The 19,752-nt window shown below is 41.4% G+C and overlaps 2 protein-coding genes across 3 annotated transcripts in view; one reads left to right on the plus strand and one right to left on the minus strand.

Annotated features, from left to right (window-relative positions):
• Positions 1–14,823: 14,823 nt before the first annotated feature.
• On the minus strand, positions 14,824–19,237 carry LOC133258885 (splicing factor, proline- and glutamine-rich-like). Its single transcript, XM_061435569.1, has 3 exons — positions 18,829–19,237; positions 15,866–18,678; positions 14,824–15,324 (listed from the first exon to the last, which is right to left on the minus strand). The coding sequence occupies exons 1-2, from the start codon at positions 19,235–19,237 to the stop codon at positions 17,954–17,956; spliced, it is 1,134 nt and encodes a 377-aa protein (XP_061291553.1). The 3' UTR covers positions 14,824–15,324; positions 15,866–17,953.
• The window catches only part of PLXDC2 (plexin domain containing 2), a 426,407-nt gene continuing 424,437 nt past the window's right edge, over positions 17,783–19,752 (plus strand). The window contains exons 1-2 of one of the 2 annotated variants that reach the window (XM_061435962.1): positions 17,783–17,868; positions 18,652–19,423. In XM_061435962.1, the coding sequence (XP_061291946.1) occupies positions 19,312–19,423 (112 nt within the window). In that variant the 5' untranslated portion in view covers positions 17,783–17,868; positions 18,652–19,311. Of the gene's footprint in view, positions 17,869–18,512; positions 19,424–19,752 lie in introns of those variants that run through there. The other variant, XM_061435963.1, reaches the window with a different exon arrangement.

A 19,752-nucleotide genomic window follows, 5' to 3' on the forward strand; every position in this document is an offset into this window, starting at 1 on the left:
GGTGATGAGCAATAGATGACAAAGTTGCTTTAGGTAGGAGCAGGCTTCATGAGGTTAATGAGTTTAAAATCTGAATATTTTATACTGACATGCAAATGAAGTATATTAAAGGTAATAAAACTAATGTATTTTGTAAATCTTAAACTTATTTAAATAAAATATATAAATGTTATGCTATTCTTGGACTTCCCTGGTGGCTCAGATGGTAAAGAATCTGCCTGCACTGCGGGAGACCTGGGTTCAATCCCTGGGTTGGGAAGATCCCCTGGAGGAGGGCATGGCAACCCACTTCAGCACTCTTGCCTGGAGAATCCCCATGGACAGAGGAGCCTGGCGGGCTACAGTCCATGGGGTCGCAAAGAGTTGGACACAACTGAAGGACTAAGCACATGTGCTATTCTCATCTACATTTTCAAAGAATTAGCTTAGATCAGATATTTTATGCTTTACATATTTTTCTTCCTGTGATTCTTCAGTACTTTCAGATTTATTACCCTCCTTAATCCCCAGTTTTCAAACTATTTTACAAAAAGTGGGGGTACATGTCAGCAAAAATAGTACAGGCAGGATCTCCAAAAACATGTTCTTCCATAAAAGCAATTGGCAAAATCATCAGAAAAATCTTTTCAGAGTTCTGGAAATTAACCAAAGTATCACAGCAACACAATAAGTGTTATGCAAGAAAAATAGTTAACTCTGAACAATAGTGAGCTTTGGGGCAATTTATCATACACTAGCCCTATGCAGCTCAGTGGTGGCCATAATAGGTAATATTCTGCATTTCTGGTGTAACATGGCATTCACTATAGTGAGCAAATAGAACAAGATCTCTTTCAAAGCCTTATTTTCATAGTATGGTCATTATTTTACCTATCTGAAGGGTTCCTGGAAGATCTACTTTCAACTTGGAGTATACGCTATACTAAAAGCCTTCTTCTCTTACAGCACGGTAAAAACATTTAGAACCAAGTGCTTTATCTTTGCAGCTGCCTGGGGAGATTTATAACTACTGAAGAAAACAACTTTTGGAGAAAACAGATTGACCAAAACAATCTTAAAAAGGGAAACCTGGAGAATGAGATGCCTACAGTGGCTCTGAAAGACCTCGGACGTATTGCAAGGAATCTAGAAGGCCACGTGCATGCGTGCCTGCTGAGGAAAGACCATAGAAGACTGCAGTGGCTCCTCTGTGGCTGACCATAAAGCCGTGGCCAGCAGAAAGTGGAAACTTAAGGTAGAGCTGAAAATTATCTGGCTGAAAGTTGAAGGCATACAACATGCACACAAGCCCCTCAGCAAGGACAGAAAAATTGGTTCCAGTCCTTTCAGGAAATCTGATCAACAATTGCTAGACCAACCAAATAGACTCAAATGGCCACATATGGCATATAAAGATTTCTCCCAATTAGTACAGGAAATATCAGTAAACAAATAGCAATGGCTATAGAGAACAGCAACAACAAACCCTGGGGAGAGGGTATAGTCTGATTTACAGAGTTGTCACATTATTTAAAATGTTCAGTTTACAAAAGTTTGCAAAGAAGCACAAAGGAATAGCTCATGCATGAGGAAAAAGCAATTAGTAGAAATAATCTGCGGAAGGTCACATGTTTTACTAGAAGAAAGCAAAAGTTTAAATCAGCTGTTTTAAGTAATGTTCACAAGAGCTAAAGGAAACTATGCCCAGATGAATTTTTAAAAATTATGAAAATGTATCTCAGAGAAAGTTGATAAGGAAATAGAAATTGTAAAGATGAACCAAATAAAAATTATGTAGTTGAAAAGTATAATAACCAATGGAAAAATTTACTAGAGGGGTTTAAACAATTCTCAGTAAACTTAAAAATATTGAAATCTTTTTCTAACTATGATGATATATATCAGTAACTGGAGGAAAATTGGCAAATTAACAAAACGTAGATGTTAACACACTCCTGATTAACCAACAGATCAAAGAAGAAATCAGGAGAAATCTAAATATATCTTAAAATGAAAATGGAAACACAATACACCAAAATCTATGGGATGTGGGAAAAGCAGTTCCAAGGAGGAAGTTTATAAAGGCTCTATTAACAAGATCTAAAATAAGCCACCCAACTTTATACCTCAAGGAACTAGAAAAAGAACAAAGTCCACTTAGTATAAAGGAAGGAAGTAACAAAGATCAGAGCAAAAATTAATGAAGTAAATAGAAAAATAGAAAAAAAAATCAATGAAAATAAGACTTTTTGAAAACAAACTTTTAGCTAGACTTATCAAGAAAGATGACTCAGTTTTATAAATCAAGAGGGAGACACTGAAGTTGATACCACAGAAATACAGCAGATCATGAGAGACAGTATGAGAAACTGTATACCAGCAATTTAGACAGTCTAGAAGAAATGGGTAAATTTCTAGACACATACAGCCTACCAAATTTGAATCATGATCAAAATCTGAACAGACCAAGAGACCGTATCATTAAACAAAAGCCTCATGACCAAAAATGTCTAAAATGTCTAATCAGATATTTTCATAGGTGACTTCTGCTGAATATTTAAAGAATTAAATAGCAATTCTCAAGCTCTAAAAAAAAGAAAAATTGAATACTGTAGGAGAAAACATTCCAAAACCATTTTAAGAGGGTAGCAGTATTCTGATACAAAAGATAAGGATAGTATTTAAAGTGAAAGTCACTTAGCCATGTCCAACTCTTTGCTACCCCGTGAACTATACCACCCATGGAATTCTCCAGGCAAGAATACTGACATGAGTAGCCTTTCCCTTCCCAACCCAAGGATCGAACACAGATCTCTCACATTGCAGGTGGATTCTTTACCAGCTGAGCCACAAGGGAAACCCTCGTATAAAAAAGAAAATGACAAACCAATATCTCAGATGAATATAGTTGCAAAAATACTCAATAAGTATTAAGATACAGAATTCAACACATTTAAAGGATCATACACCATGATCAAATGAAACATTCCTGGAAGTCAAGGATGGTTGTCAAATGTAAGTCAATAAATGCAATATACTACATTAATAGAAACAAAAAACATATGATTATCTAAATAATCTTAAGACAGTCACGTAGATGGTTTATAATCCTAAGATTCATATGGAACCACAAAAGAGCCCAGATAATGAAAGCAATTTCTTCTTAAGCAGTGAGTACCACACTTCAAACTGTATTACAAAGCTAGTAACCAAACCATAAAAAGACATAGATCCATGGCACAGCATCAAGTGTCCAGAGATAAACCTACCATACACAGTTAATATTTGAAAAGAGATGCTAGAATACTAAATGAGGAAAGGATGGTCTCTTTAAAAATGATGTTGGGAAAACAGATATTCATATTCCAAAAGTTGATATTGGACAGATATTTTATGTCACTCATGAAAATTAACTTGAAACAGATGAAGGATTAAATGTAGTATCTGAAACCATAAAACTCCTAAATAATTCAAGGGAAAAACTTCTTGAGTTTTATCTTGGCAATGATTTTTTTTTTTGATCTGATACCAAAAACACAAGCAAAAACAAAAATTAAATAGCTGAACTACAAACTAAAAGGCTTCTACACAAAAGTAACAGTCAAAAAACTAAATGGAGCAACCTATGGAATGGGAGATAATACATGCAAACCATATCTCTGGATAAGGGGCTAATATTCAAATATAAGGGACCTAAATTTATTAGCAAAAACCCCAATACTAATAATCTGGTTTTTAAATGGCCAAAGAACTTGAATAGTTATTTTCTCAAAGAAGACATAAAAATGGTCAACAGTGCTTAATATCACTAATACAAACCATAACCACTAGATATCACCTCCTGCTGCTGCTTCTGCTGCTGCTAAGTCACTTCAGTTGTGTCTGACTCTGTGCGACCCCATAGACGGCAGCCCACCAGGCTCCCCCGTCCCTGGGATTCTCCAGGCAAGAACACTGGAGTGGGGTGCCATTTCCTTCTCCAATGCATGAAAGTGAAAAGTGAAAGTAAAGTCGCTCAGTTGTGTCCTACCCTCAGCGACCCCATGGACTGCAGCCTACCAGGCTCCTCCGTCCATGGGATTTTCCAGGCAAGAGTACTGGAGTGGGGTGCCATTGCCTTCTCTGAAATACCACCTCCTATCTGTTACTAAAAAGGCATGTGATAAGTAGTGGTGAAGATGTGGAGTAAAGGGAACTCTTGTGAACTGTTGGTGGGAATGTTAATTGGCTCAGCTACTATGAAAAAATTATATGGAGGTTCCTCAAAAAATTAAATAAAGCTGTTTATTTAAAGCATTTATTTATTTAAAGCAATAAAGTATATGAACAATTATACTCTGGGTATTTATCCAAAGGAGATGAAATCAGTATCATAAAATTGGATAACAAAGTGGATAACAAAGTAGATAACACACCCCTGTGTTCATTATAGAAATATTCACAATAGCCAATATGGAAACAATCTAAATATCCATCAATGGATGAAGAGATAAATATATATCATAAAATGGAATATTATCCTGCTATAAAAAAAGTAAATCTGTTCAAGGTAAACATAGATTTACCTTGAAGGCATTATGTTAACGGAAATGAGTCAGAAAAATAAATACTGAATGATTCCACTTATGTGCAATGTAAAAAAGTTGAATTCATAGAAACTGAGAATAGATTAGTTGTTGTCCAGGACTGAGGGGTGGGAGGATATGAGATATTAACTGTAACTACAAATTTTCAGTTTCAAGAGGAATAAATTCTGGTAATATACAGCATAGTGAATATAGCTAACACTACTGTATTTTATATTGAAAGTTGCTAGTAGAATAGATCTTAAACATTCTCATGACCACCACCACCATAAAGTCATCATTATGTGAGAAGATGAATGTGATAGCCAACATTAGGGCCAATATTTCTCAATATATACTTGAATCACATGGTACACCTTCACACCATACACCTTAAACTTACAGTGTTATGTCAATTTTATCTTAGTCAAGCTGGGGGAAAAATGTCTAAAACAACTTAAACTTCCCACCTTAAGAAATTAAAAAAGAAAGCAAGCTAAATCCAAAGCAAGCAGAATGAAGTAAATGATAAAGATTAGAGGGAAATAGAGAATTGAAAAATACAGAAAAGCAAGACAAATAGTTTTTTTTTTTTTTGAATGATCAAAATTGACAGACCTTTAGTTCAACTGACCAAGAATAAAAGAGAAGACTTTAGTTACTATCTTCAGGAATGAAACTGGACATTACTACCAAACTTCCCCAATGAAAACTAAATTTAGGGGGGTATTATGACCAATTATATGCCAACAAATTAGGTGACAAATGGACACATTGTGAACAAGATACAAAATACCAAAACAGATTCAAAAATGAAATCTGAACAGTCTAATAAAAAGTAAAAACACTGATTAGTGATCAAGACAGCTTTCCACAAAGAATATCCCATATCCAAGTGGCTTCATTGGAATGTTCTGCCATATGTTTAAAGAATACTAATTCTTCAAACTATTCAAAAAAATAGAAGAGGGTACACTTACCAACTTAAGAGGCTAGTTTTATCCTGATACCAGAATTAGACAAAGTATCAGAAGAAATACAGATCAGTATCTCTTACCAAGATGGCTGCTATAAACCTCAAGAAATACTAGAAAATTCAATTCAGAAGCTTAGTAAAAGGAGTATAACCCATTACCAAATGGAATTTATATCATGACTGCAAGATTTGCTTGTCAATACACTATACCAATAGAATTAAGGGATACAAGAGATATGGGTTCAAGCCCTGGGTCAAGAGGATCCCCTGGAGGAGGAAATGGCAACTCACTCCAGTATTCTCAGTTGAAAAATCCCATGGACAGAGAAGCCTGGCAGACTATAGTCTGAAGGGTCACAAATTGTAGGACAGGACTGACTAAACACACATGAATAAAAATAGACATTTCAAGTTATTGAATTTAGTGCTTTTCTATGTATGGGAATATACTAGAGTCTGAGTTCATTGAAATCATTCCTTTGATATCTACCTCAGCTATCTGGGGCCAGTATCCTTTCAGGCTTCCCCCGGTGGCTCAGAGATAAAGAATCTGCCTACAATTCAGGAGATGCAGGTTAGATCCCTGGGTCAGGAAGATACTCTGGAGTAGGAAATGGCAACCCATGACAGTATTATTGTTGGGGAATTCCATGGACAGAGGAGCCTGGCAGGCTACAGTCCATGGTGTCTCAAAGAGTCGGACACAACTGAGCACACACCAAGGGAACAAATGCACAGTCATATTGGCAGATGTAGAAAAACGAACTTGATCCAACATCCATTCATGATTAAAAAAAAAAAAAAAAAACAGGAACAGACCCTATCTTGCTTAGCCTAATAGAGGGAATCAATGATAAACCCATGGCTAACATTATACTTAGTGATCAAAGAACTAAAGGTTTCCCTCTAAAACCAAGACAACCACTCTCAACACTTCTATTCATCATTGCACTGGAGGTTCCATCCAAGGTAATCAGGCCAAAAGAAAAAGGAAAAAGCCCATTTATATTCAAAAGAAAGATATTGAGCTTTATTTGCGGAAAACATGATCTTACATACAGAAAACTATAGAATCCACACATATTAAGAAACTTTTAGAATGAGTTCAGCAAGGTTGCAGAATACATGACTAATAAGCAAAAAAATCATTTGTATTTGTCTATACTAGTTGTTACTGGATGAACTGTATGCCCTCCAAATTCATATGTTGAAATCCTAATACACAGTACCTCAGAATTTGGAGGTCAGTTCTTTAAAGAGGGTATTATATTACCATGAGGCTGTCAGTGAAGGCACTAATTCAGTCTGAATGGTGTCCTTATAAGAGGAAGTGTGGACATAAAGACTTATACAAAGAGACTTCAGGGAAGCACTTGCACAGAGCCAAGATTACGTGAGGGCACTTAGAGAAGGTAGTTGTCTGCAAACCAAGGAAAGAGGCCTCAGAAGAAACCAAACCTGCTGACACTTTGATCAAGTTTCCAAAACTGAGAAAATTTATGTTAAGCTACTCACAGCATGGTATTGTTTCGGCAGCCATAGCAAACTAATATGCTAGCCATGAACAATTCAGAAATTAAACTAAGAAAATTCCATTTATAATAACATAAAAAAGCACTTATGAATAAATATAACAGAAGTACAAGTCTAGTACACTGAAAACTCCCATCTTGAAAGAAATTAAAGACCTTGATAAATGGAAAGACATCTCATATAAATGGATTGCAAGATTTCTTATTGTTACCATGGCAAAAGTCTCCCAAGTTAATCTACAGAGTAAGTTTAATCCCTATCAAAATTCCAACTACTATTTTTGCCCAGTAACCAGAATAGCTTGGTACTAGTACTAGGATGCACATATAGATTAATGGATAGAATTTAGAGTTCAAAAATAAAACAGTCTATGACCAATTGATTTTCAACAATGATGCCAGTTCATTCAGTGAGAAAATTATTTTGTTAACAATTACCAAGACAGTTGTATAGCCACATACAAAGAAATAATTTTGGTCCCTTTCCTCATACTGAATCCAAATATTGAAACAAGATGAATTAGAAACCTTAAAAAAATAGCTAAAATTATAAAACTCTTAGAAAACAGAGGTATAAATCTTTGTGACTTAGAAATAGACTTGGGTTTTGTATATATGGTACCTAAAGCAGAAACAATGAAATATATTTAAATTGATTTTAAATTAGATTTTTTTTAAGTTGTGCATATAAAGACACTATCAAGAAAGTGAAAAGGCAGTCCACACAATGGGAGAAAATGTTTGCAGTTCGTATATCTTGACAAGAGCCGAGTGTTCGGAATATACAAAGAGCATTTACATCTCAATAATGAAAAACACCAACCCAATTAAAAAGGAGTTCCCTTGTAGCTCAGTTGGTAAAGAACCCACCTGCAATGCAGGAAACCCAGATTCCATACCTGGGTTGGGAAGATCCCCTGGAGAAGGAAATGGTAACCCACTCCAGTAGTCTTGCCTGGGAAAGCCCATGGACAGAGGAGTCTGGTAGGCTACAGTGCACGGGGTCGCAAGAGTTGGACACAGCTTAGCAACTAAACCACCAACTAAAAAAGAGCAAAAGAGTTTGGATAGAGAGTTCTTCAGAGAAGATATACTAATGCCCAGTAAGCAACTGAAAAGATGTTTAATAGAAAAGGCAGAGGAACCAGAGATCAAATTGCCAACATCCACTGGATCATGGAAAAAGCAAGAGAGTTCCAGAAAAACATCTATTTCTGCTTTATTGACTATGCCAAAGCCTTTGTGTGGGTCACAAGAAACTGTGGAAAATTCTGAAAGAGATGGGAATACCAGACCACCTGACCTGCCTCTTGAGAAATGTGTATGCAGGTCAGGAAGCAACAGTTAGAACTGGACATGGAACAACAGACTGGTTCCAAATAGGAAAAGGAGTATGTCAAGGCTGTATATTGTCACCTTGTTTATTTAACTTATATGCAGAGTACATCATGAGAAACGCTGGACTGGAAGAAACACAAGCTGGAATCAAGATTGCTGGGAGAAATATCAATAACCTCAGATATGCAGATGACACCACCCTTATGGCAGAAAGTGAAGAGGAACTAAAAAGCCTCTTGATGAAAGTGAAAGTGGAGAGTGAAAAAGTTGGCTTAAAGCTCAACATTCAGAAAACGAAGATTATGGCATCTGGTCCCATCACTTCATGGGAAACAGTGAAAACAGTGTCAGACTTTATTTTTCTGGGCTCCAAAATCATGACAGATGGTGACTGCAGCCATGAAATTAAAAGACGCTTACTCCTTGGTAGGAAAGTTATGACCAACCTAGATAGCATATTCAAAAGCAGAGACATTACTTTGCCAACAAAGGTTCATCTAGTCAAGGCTATGGTTTTTCCTGTGGTCATGCATGGATGTGAGAGTTTGACTGTGAAGAAGGCTGAGCGCTGAAGAATTGATGCTTTTGACCTGTGGTGTTGGAGAAGACTCTTGAGAGTCCCTTGGACTGCAAGGAGATCCAACCAGTCCATTCTAAAGGAGATCAGCCCTGGGATTTCTTTGGAAGGACTGATGCTAAAGCTGAAACTCCAGTACTTTGGCCACCTCATGCTAAGAGTTGACTCATTGGAAAAGACTCTGATGCTGGGAGGGATTGGGGGCAAGAGGAGAAGGGGACGACAGAGGAGGAGATGGCTGGATGGCATCACTGACTCAATGGATGTGAGTCTGAGTGAACTCCGGGAGTTGGTGATGGCAGGGAGGCCTGGCGTGCTGCGATTCATGGGGTCGCAAAGAGTCGGACACAACTGAGCAACTGATCTGATCTGAAGTAAGTGTTAGTCGCTCAGTCGTGTCCGACTCTTTGCAACCCCAAGGACTGTAGCCCACCAGGCTCCTCTGTCCATGAGATTTTTTCCAGGCAAGGATACTGGAATGGGTTGCTATTTCCTTCTCCAGGGGATCTTCCCAACCCAGGGATTGAACCCAGGTCTCCTGCACTGCAGGGAGATTCTTTACAGACTGAGCTACAAGGGAAGGGAAATATAAATCAAAACCATAATGGGATACCACTCCATGCCAACCAAGATGGCCATATAAGTATTTTTTTTAATGGGAAATAACAAGTGTCAGTGAAGAGGACAAGAATTTGGGACCCTCAGACATTGCTGAGAATTTTAAAAGATGTAGCTACTATGGAAGACAGTTGGTCATTTCCTCACAAAGTTAAAAACACTCAGTGTATCATCCATGTATCCACATATATTGTAAGTGATGTCACAGCATCATTAGTCATAATAGTAACAGAGTGGGAACTATTCAAATGTCCATCAGGTGAGTATATATAATGTAGTATATCCACTCAATGGAATATTATTTGGCAATGAAAAGGAGTACGGTATTGATACATGCAATAGCATGGATGAACTTTGAAAACACAGTAAACGAAAGAAGTCAGGCCCAGAATCACATATTGTCTGATTTTGTTCATGTGAGGGATAAAGAACAGGCAAATCCATAGAGTCAGAAAGTAGATTAGTGGTTGCCAGATGCTGGGCCAGGGGAGGACAATGGGAAGTAACTATTAGTATGAGGTTTTGGGAGTGATTCATATGGTTCTGGAAGTAGAAAATCCACTGTACACTTTAAACGAATGAGTCTAGAGCTATATATGCCAATTAAATTTTACATCAATAAAAAACTCAAGTGATGAAGATGCAAAGGAGGAAATTTAGAGAAAAGGAAAACAAGATTAATGCAAGGTGAGAAAAGGAAGTGCAGGAGAAGCCTTCAAGGCTGAATATTGGTCACGTGGTGGTTTGTGTGCAGAGCACTTCAGCAGTGAACACAAGGCTCACGACCTGTGCTAGGAGTGAGAGTCTCCACCCGGGGTTTGCAGAAGCACAACTTCGGCTGGGTCCCACACTTAGAAAACATATTTCTTGAGGTTCACACATATTTTGATCAGTTCAGAAAAGCCTGGGTTGACAATGTCCACAACAAATCCGCATTTTCAGAACTTTTCTGAGTGTTTCCTATTAGGCATTATGCAGCATATTCCTTAACATATTTCATTTATTAATTCACTAAGTGCTTGCTGAGTACTTGCCCATTTTCCTTTTTAGCAAAATGCAGGAGTTGAATTTATCTTTGCAAATAACCGAGGAATAAGGTCTATGTTGCTAGTACTCATTGTTGCTACATGAAAAGAAATGTCAGGTAATGCCCTCACCCTTTTTAGGGGTTGCTGGGTAGCACCCTGCAGGCCTATAAGCCTTGCAGTGACCCAGCCCCAAAGATGAAAAAAGAATCTGAAAATGGCACCAGAGTTAATGACACTGGATAGGGGATCTTATATGTCTGAAATAAAGACTCCTGGAGCAACACCTCACTGTGTATGGCAGACAGGACATGGCAGCCATATTCACTACTCAGTAGAGAAGGGAGCTACCATTTATAGGGGGAATTGACATCAGGTTGGTTCATCAGTTACCAGGGAAACCAGCAGCCTGGGAATGTCCGTTATAGCCCCTCAGTTTAAAGAACATCACAAGGGCAAGTGTTTCTCTTTAATAAACTAGCAGGTGGAGCCATTCTGGCCTAAGGATGAGAACAATCACTAGCTCGGACAGGAAACAAACAAGTTCATATAAGTAGGGTACACTTGGAGCAGGGACTGGTCGACCAGGGGATGTACAGGCAGCAAGAGAACAGCCATCTTGAGTGGCTTGACCATACATCACACCCCTACACACCCTGCACCACCCTTACAATCTTGGTCCACCCCTCTTCTGCGATATACCTAGCTTAAGTATGAAGAGGCGTACTGCAACCAGATACCACACATAGAATACAGAGTCTAAGAAGTGGGCAAACTTTGGAGACAGGTTCTTATCGGGTCAATTTTTTATGGACGTCCACAGGAGGACAACAATGACATCTGGCCAGAGACCCCGCAATCAAATTCATTTGGCAGTGAGTGAGGCCACTGCTGTTGCCCAGCCCACAAACAGACTCCCTCTACTTAGGCAAGGGGCAAAATATAAGATATTAAATAGGTACAGTACAGGGAAGATCATGACCATTAAGCAGAACACAAGCCATAAACAGCATTCTGAGATCATATCATTCCTACCTGTAGTTTTCGCCCTGGCCTGTCGTACCCACAGCCAATGTCAAATAGACTGGAGAGATAGAATAACAGGCCACAGGTTAATATAATGGTACTTTTCTCATTTGGGGGGCCAGATTACTTACCTTAGTAGTCTTCAGTGAGTCCAGGGAAAAGACAGATGAAAACTGCAAGGACCTTTCTAATTCTATTCCACATATAGCTTAGCAAACCCAAACTATTGAGGATTTACCTGCTAGTCCCAAGGTTACTTTTTTATGTTCCTCGGGGGTATAGACCGATGGTGAGGGCAAAAGCAAGTTACTGTCCTGACCTATAACTGGAAGTCGTCTTTTGGTGTCAACAGTTGAATTCTGAAGGTGTTGACTAGTAGCCTCTCGCTTAATGTGAGGTAGGCTCTGAGACGATTGCTCTTGGAATGTTCAGTTTTATAGTTCCTAGGGCTTGAGTTAGCCTCCTGGCCCACAAGTTGAGAGAGCAGGATAAAACGCAGAGAGCGGGAGAAAACGCCAGCATATGTCATTTTCATAGACCTATTTCTGAACTTTGTGGCAGGTGAATTGAGTTCCTTGGTCACTATGTCCGTGGGGTCCCATATGTTGCGCACAGCTCTTCTATACCCTGAATAGGGGGTTTTTGCATTACTTGATGACTCACGTAGGCATTCTGTAATTCCTTCCACCTGTTGTAACGCATTGCATACTGCATGTAGCTGTCGTTCCTTCCTACTGTATTGTTGCTTTGCCGCTTTCCATAGCTGTGATGAGAAAGGGTACACTCATTTTGCCATTGTCACAGCCCCTAGCCAAACCCAGGTGACTGCCCATGTCTAACTCACAAGTCTATTCCTGAGTTAGTATCCTTAAAGCTTGTGCCTGTAAGTTTAGGGGCAGTGGTCAGGGGTGTGCTTGCATTTTGTGAATAATCTATGACCCTGTTCTATCTGTATTCACCAGTCATCCCTGTGTAGTCAAGATAAACCACCAGCACAAGACTGCTACTCTTAAACTTCAAAGACTCTGAGATTAACAGGATATTATCAACATAATGGAAGAGAAAGATCTCTCTCGTGGTAGATAGCTGCCAGAGAGTCCCCCATGCTGGGTGGATGGCCACCTTGGGACTAACCCCACAATCTTCCATTCCCTGTTATATTTTCCTGACATCTTTGTACTCAAGGGATTTTCCCTGGCGTCCCAACTAGCTCACCAGCTGCTGAGTCACACCGGGCAAGTCCACAAGCCTTGTAGTTCACCAGCCTGGACACTGAAGAAAGAGCCTCAAAACAGTGACAGAGACATCAATAATACTGGATAACGGAGCTCACCTGTCTGAAATAAAGGGTCATGCTGTGACACCCGACAAGGTACAACAGGCAAGCGACATGGAAGCCATATTTACTACTATTTATAGTAGTAAAGTAGGGGCTATTTATAGGGGGAATTGCCCTTATATTTACTGTCAGTTACCATGGAAACCAGCAGCCTGTGCCTGCCCCTTACAGCCCCTGAGGTTAATGAGCATCAGGAGGGCAAATGTTTTCTTCTAATAAATTAGCAGGTGGAGTCTTTCTGACCTAAAGATTAGAACAATCACTAGCTGGGGCAGGGGGCAGGCACTTTTGCCCGAGTGGGGTGTAGGTGAAGCAGGGACTGGTTTAGCAGGGGCTGTACAAAGAGGAAGAGAACAGCTATCTTGAGTGGCCTGATAATATATGGGTGTGCTGCTGCTGCTGCAGCTAAGTCACTTCAGTCCTGTCCAACTCTGTGTGACCCCACAGGCGGCAGCTCACCAGGCTCCCCCATTCCTGGGATTCTCCAGGCAGGAACACTGGAGTGGGTTGCCATTTCCTTCTCCAACGCATGAAAGTGAAAAGTGAAAGTGAAGTCATTCAGTCGTGTCGGACTGAGCCATGGGATTTTCTAAGCAAGAGTACTGGAGTGGGGTGCCATTGCCTTCTCCGATGGATGTACTAGTCCATTTTAATAATTTGTTTTCTACTATTTTGAACTGCAAATTTTTGTACTTTGCAATTTACTGGTCAAAAAACTTTAGCTTATTAAGTTTCAGAAGACAGTACAAACATGTATGCCATTTTAATGCAGTATGTTATTTCATTATGAGTGAGCCAAATATAATTATATTTTAATTTCATCTAAATAGTAAATGTACTATTGACATGAGGATAAAAGGCATTAAGTACTCTTGCATACTTAATGTCCCTAAAAAAAAAAAAGAGTGCTATTAGCTGTCATATAATTTTTTAAATGCATATTTCATTCAAAACACTCTGTTCCTAAAAATTTTACTTAAGATTATAAAACAGCAAAAAGCTGAAATATCCAGAAATAGTATAATGAATTCTCAGTTGATTCTGAGAGCAGAAGTCAAAGAAGGTGAATAAGAAACAAGGAACTACCCTATTGACCCAACAATCCTACTACTGGGCATATACCCTGAGGAAACCATAACTGAAAAAGACACATGTACCCAATATTCACTGCAGCACTATTTACAATAGCTAGGACATGTAAGCAACCTAGATGTCTATTCACAGATGAATGGATTAAAAAGTTGTGGTACAATGGACTATTGTACAATGGAATATTCACATATGTATATTTTATGTATACAATGGAATATTGCTAAGTCACTTCAGTCGTGTCCACGACCCCGTAGACAGCAGCCCACCAGGCTCCCCCGTCCCTGGGATTCTCCAGGCAAGAACACTGGAGTGGGTTGCCATTTCCTTCTCCAATGCATGAAAGTGAAAAGTGAAAGTGAAGTGGCTCAGTCATGTCCGACTCTTAGCGACCCCATGGACTGCAGCCTTCCAGGCTCCTCCATCCATGGGATTTTCCAGGCAAGAGTACTGGAGTGGGGTGCCATTGCCTTCTCTGACAATGGAATATTACTCAGCCATAAAAAGGAACGTATTTGAGTCAGCTCTAATGAGGTGGAGGAACCTAGAGCCTATTATACAGAGTGAAGTAAGTCAGAAAGAAAAACAAATATTGTATATTAACATAAACATATGGAATTTAGAAAGATGGAACTGAAGAACCTATTTGTAGGGAAGCAATGGAGATACAGACAGAAAATCGACTTGCAGACATGGTGGGGATGGAGAGGGTGGGGGAAGGAGAGGCTGGGATGAATTGAGAAAAAAAATCAGCCAAGATGAAGAAAGGACTCTTGTAATTGTATGCTAAAGATAAAAAGATTAGCTTTATCAAATGGTGAGGGAGAGGAAATGCCTTAGACCTGGAGGAAAAGGTCGTAATATTAGATTAGGACTAAATAAAAGGAATCCACTAATAGTAATTTCCCTTTTGTTGTTGTCGTTCAGTCACTCAGTCATGTCTGAATCTCTGTGACCCCGTGGACTGCAGCATGCCAGGCTTCCCTGTCCTTCACCATCTCAGAGTTTGCTCAAATTCATGTCTGTTGAATCGATGATGCCATCCAACCATCTCATCCTCTGTTGTTCCTTTCTTCTCCTGCCTTCCATCTTTCCCAGCATCAGGGTCTTTTACAATGAGTAGGCTCTTTGCATCAGGTAGCCAAAGAATTGGGGCTTCAGCTTCAGCATCAGTCCTTCCGATGAATATTCAGGGTTGATTTCCTTTAGGATGGACTGGTTTGATCTCCTTGCTGTCCATGAAATAACAATAATAATGTCCTGAAATAACAAAAAATAGGTTACAATAAATAGTGAGTACCCCACAGCCTGTATTACATCTCAATTCTTTTCTAAGTGAGCATGATGGTTTCTTGAGTATCCCGTTAGCCAAGTTTCAGTTTAGGAGAGATGACAAATTTGGAGGTGGGATGAGATGGGTAATTGTAATTACCTTCAGGTAGATAGTATTGCACTTGAAATGTGCAGAAATGGCTCTGAAGGTCAGTATAAATAAGGGGCTGTGAACAGGCCTGAAATCTGTATAGACATTACCTCAGGTGCTAATGAACGCCCAAAGTTCTCTGTTGGCCAGAGTGATTCTCACACACAGTTTTAAGATCTTAAAAGGAGGGTGTTCAGTGAATTTCAGATCTTTTGTCATGGACAAGGAACTCAAGTACTGCTCCATGAAGACTGTTGATTCATTTGTTCCTTGAAAGGTTAGTTAAAATTAAGCCAGTGAGTAAAAAACAAACAAACAAAAAAAATCCCAGCAATTCAGTTCTTATAACTACAGTAAATAGAAACAAACCCCACTCACTGTAACTCTTCTCTTTCTAGTGAGATGGAAGATGAAACCTTTTCCTTCGAGACATCTTAATTTGTTTCCCTGAAAGTGAAATAGATTATTCTGTGGTGAAATATGTATGGCAGACTTAGATCATTTAGGCCACAAAGTATACTACTTTTAATTAGCAGGATTTTATATGAGTAATGAACTTTCCATTTCACCCTGAACATACCATCCTACATATATCTTAGTTATTTGTCACCTGCTATAATGTAAAGGAAAAATAATTTTTAACAAATAATCATTGGTTGACATTTAAGGCAATGTACCAAAGCCTAACTTTATTATGATGGTGCACTTCTTTCTTAGTTCTGAGCACTAAATCATCATGCATGATTGAATTTTGCTTACCTGCATCTTCTCCCATACTTAAGTATTTTCTGTGTGGGCTGCTCTTCAGAATAAGATGTACTTGTTCATAAGATATGAGTAAAATGAAACAGCACCAGTGAGATAGACAAAACACACAGAAGCCTCTCCAGAGTCACTCTGAATTACCACTTGGCTCCCTTTCAATTTTTGGCATCAGATTTCCTCTTAGGGTATATAGCTTCCATCAGGAGGCCAAAGCATTGCTGACAACAAACAAAAATAAGCACTGCTAATTTGCACATATAATAATAAAGGAAAAATAGAAAATGATATCCAGGAGAGGCAGGGACTTGTTTCTTCTTTGAAAAGCAGGAAATACCCATTTTTCTACTGTGAAAGGGGATGGGGAAACACTCCAGACTAAGGAAGAGATGCTCTTGAAATGGCTCCTGCTGGGTCCCCATGATTTTGTGTATAAATGGGACATGGAGCTGCACTGAACGTTTTATTTCTTCAGGGATTCATGAAGTAGTGAGGTCACCAGGGATACAGAGAAAAAAAAAATCAATGTTAATTAAATGACAATCAGAATTTGATAGGAAGATTACTTTTTTCAACTTAATGTTAAATAGATAAGTATCTCAGGTACTCAGCTTTGGGTGTAAGGTTACCCAGAACTTAAAAACGCTTGCCTGGGCAGAAGTAAAAGAACCAGGTTGTGTAAATAAGGTGAAGAGGGACAATCAACTGGTTGGAAGAAAACTCAGGAGAGAGCAAAGAGCATTAAAAAGTGTGTGTGCTTAACATTTGCAAAATAGATAGCAAGTTGAGTATGGGGTTGAGGACAACAGGGTACACTTTTTGTTTCTCTTCTGCTCACCAGCCAAGTAACCATCAGAGAGGCATTCTTTGGGCATCAAATTGGAAGAGTAGTTTAATTATCTGGCTCCACTTCCAGTGGGTATTGAGACAAAATTAAGGTGGTTATGGATGGCACCCATCAATTTTTCAGAGCATGGAAAAGACTAACAGGACCGTTTGCACTTAGAACATTAAAGCGACTTCTCCATTTGATTTATAACGCCTTGTCTCCTCTTCCTTCCCTTTCTTCTCTTTAAGAAGCATAAAGTCATGTACTTCGTGCTAGGCACTGTTCTCAACTCTTTAATTATTCCGTATTAACGCATTTAGTCCAATGCAACAACCTTATAAGGGTATAACTACAATTCTCCCCATTTGATGGATGGGGAACTGAGACACTTAAGAAAAACAAAGCCATTTAGCTAATCAGTAGGGGAGGTGGAATCCTAACCCAGTCTGGTTCTAGAATTTTAACCGATGTGCTGCTTCCCCTTTTTTTTTTTTTTTGTAAATCTTTACCCCCATTAAAATAAAGTTAACTATTCAAAACAAGACTATTGAGAGGGCTGGAAAGGGTTAACGCTGAAGCACTTCCGCGAGCTGAAAAAACAAAAACAAACGAGCCAGCGAAAGCCAGTTAAAGCCCCCGTAGGAAATTCTGTGGGCCTCCTGTTTCTTTAAACTCTCGCTTGCGCTCCCGCTGACACTTTATAACAAAGCCGCCACGGCGGGTCCGAGCCGCCGCGCGCTCCCTTCCTCCACCGGCCCCGCGGGTCTGGGGTCCGAAAGGGCTTCGCTGGGTCAGTAACCGAATTGGCTTGGGTTTGCTTTCTCCGCACCCCCAATCTCCGCAGCACACGCCCTCCCAGGAATGGCGAGCTGTAATTAACCCTTTAGCGCCCAGGAAGACCCCGTCGGCGGCGAGTGGCCCCCGGGTCTGCTGCTGGGCCGCAGAAGCCCCGCAGACGGGCGTGAGGGCCGCCCAGGGCCAGGTGGGTGCGGGCGCTGCTGGCCCGCCGCCGGTGGGGGCGAGCAGAGTGCGGGGATGGCGCCCGAGCGGCGCCGAGGTGCCGTCCGGCACTCCCCTCCTCGTTCGCCTTTCTCGCCTCCTCTCCCGGAGCTCCTGGCCGCCGAGCTGCCAGGGGCACGCCGGGCTGGAGTTGCCCTCTTACTCCCCCTTGCTTTCCTCCCGGGGTTTAATCTCTCGGCGACTCCTCTGCCAGCCCCGAGGAAAGTGCAGCCATTGGACAGGTCGGTGCTAGCTGCCGGTTTCGGGGAGGAAGGTGGGAGACGCCGGGAGGAGCGAGGGGGAGGGAAGGAGGAGGCGGGAGGAGGGTGCAGCGGCGGATCTGGCAAATTGCGAGCCGCCTTCCCTCCCCAAAGTGTGGAGCTGGAGCGCGGGGGAGCGCGGCGGCGGCGGCGGCGGCGCCTCCTCCGCCACCAAACTCCGGGGCTCGGGTCCACCTCCTCCTTCGCCAGGAGGAACCCTATCCCAATAGGTTTCAGCCTGACTTTTTCCTCCCCGTTTCTTCCCCCCTCCCCACCCCCCTTTCCCAATACATTTTTCTGCCTTCGGACCTCAGACTGCTGCAGCCTGAGCCTGCCCAAGGCTCAGTTCTTAGGGGCTTCTCATCCCTCCGGCTGCGGGCGAGGACGCGCGCCCTGCGTAGGGCGAAGAAAAGAAGAAAAACTTGTCGGAGGGCTTTCGCCAGCCCGCTGTTAACCCCCTTCCCGCAAACCTAAGCCTCCTTAGAGGGGGCCATCCCAAGACTGGGGAAAGTTCCTTCTGAGCCCTCTTGGATTTGGAGGAGGCACCCGCGCTGGCTGTGGAATTAGATCTGTTTTGAACCCAGTGGAGCGCATCGCTGGGGCTCGGAAGTCACCGTCTGCGGGCACTGGGGTGGCGCTGCCTGTGCGGAACAGAGAGTTTGCCAGCCCCAGTTGCAAGTGGCCTCTCGTCTCCGCAGTTGTTGTTCTGTGTCTGGGGTGAGGACTGCGAGTGTTGTGGGAAGTTCTGAAGGGAGACCTGGAGGTCCGGAGAGGACTGCGCTCTGCTCGCACCCGCTTCTTCCTCGTCCCGGCTCCTGGGTGTGCAATCCCAGAGAAATTTACAAAAGCCTCTGCGTCCCTCCGAGACCGGTCCGCAGCATTCAGCCCCGTTGTCCCCATTCCCAACGGGAACCCCGGAGCAGCACAGGGCGCCAGGGAAGGACTGGCGGGGAGCGGGAGATCGCGGCGGCAGCATGGCGAGGTTCCGGAGGGCCGACCTGGCTGCTGCAGGAGTTGTGTTACTTTGCCACTTTTTAATGGACCGGCTTCAGTTCGCTGAAGGAAAGCCTGGAAATCAAGTCAATGGTAAGATGCACTTTCGCTTGTTGCTTTCCTACCCAGTCGAAGACCTCTCTGGTACCCAGTTCTCCACCCACCTCCACTCCATCTATCTGCCCTTGGTAAAGTTACTGCAATTGCATTTCAAGTAAACTTGGGACTCTCAGATGAGCAGAAGGTTGGCTGGATGAGTAGGGTGGTAGGGACTGAGGGTTTTTCTTAAGGATTTACCACTTGCTTCACCTGAGCGGTAAGCAGGGGATGGTACTGTCTTCCCCCGAGGCGTCCTGAGAGGGCTCGGTGTTAGAAGAAACCTTCCCGCGGGTACCTCCCCAGGAGCTGGCATCCTGCTCCGT

The sequence above is a fragment of the Bos javanicus genome, chromosome 13, assembly GCF_032452875.1.
Source record: "Bos javanicus breed banteng chromosome 13, ARS-OSU_banteng_1.0, whole genome shotgun sequence".
NCBI classification, from domain to species: domain Eukaryota; kingdom Metazoa; phylum Chordata; class Mammalia; order Artiodactyla; family Bovidae; genus Bos; species Bos javanicus.

Bases quoted from the DNA above. Each gene is read 5' to 3' on its own strand.
- LOC133258885 (XM_061435569.1), bottom strand. From the start codon at position 19,237: ATGGGGACAACGGGGCTGAATGCTGCGGACCGGTCTCGGAGGGACGCA. The intron at 18,679-18,828 runs GCCCCCTCTAAG...CTAAGAACTGAG, and splicing joins CTTTCCCCAGTCTTGGGATG to CCTTGGGCAGGCTCAGGCTG.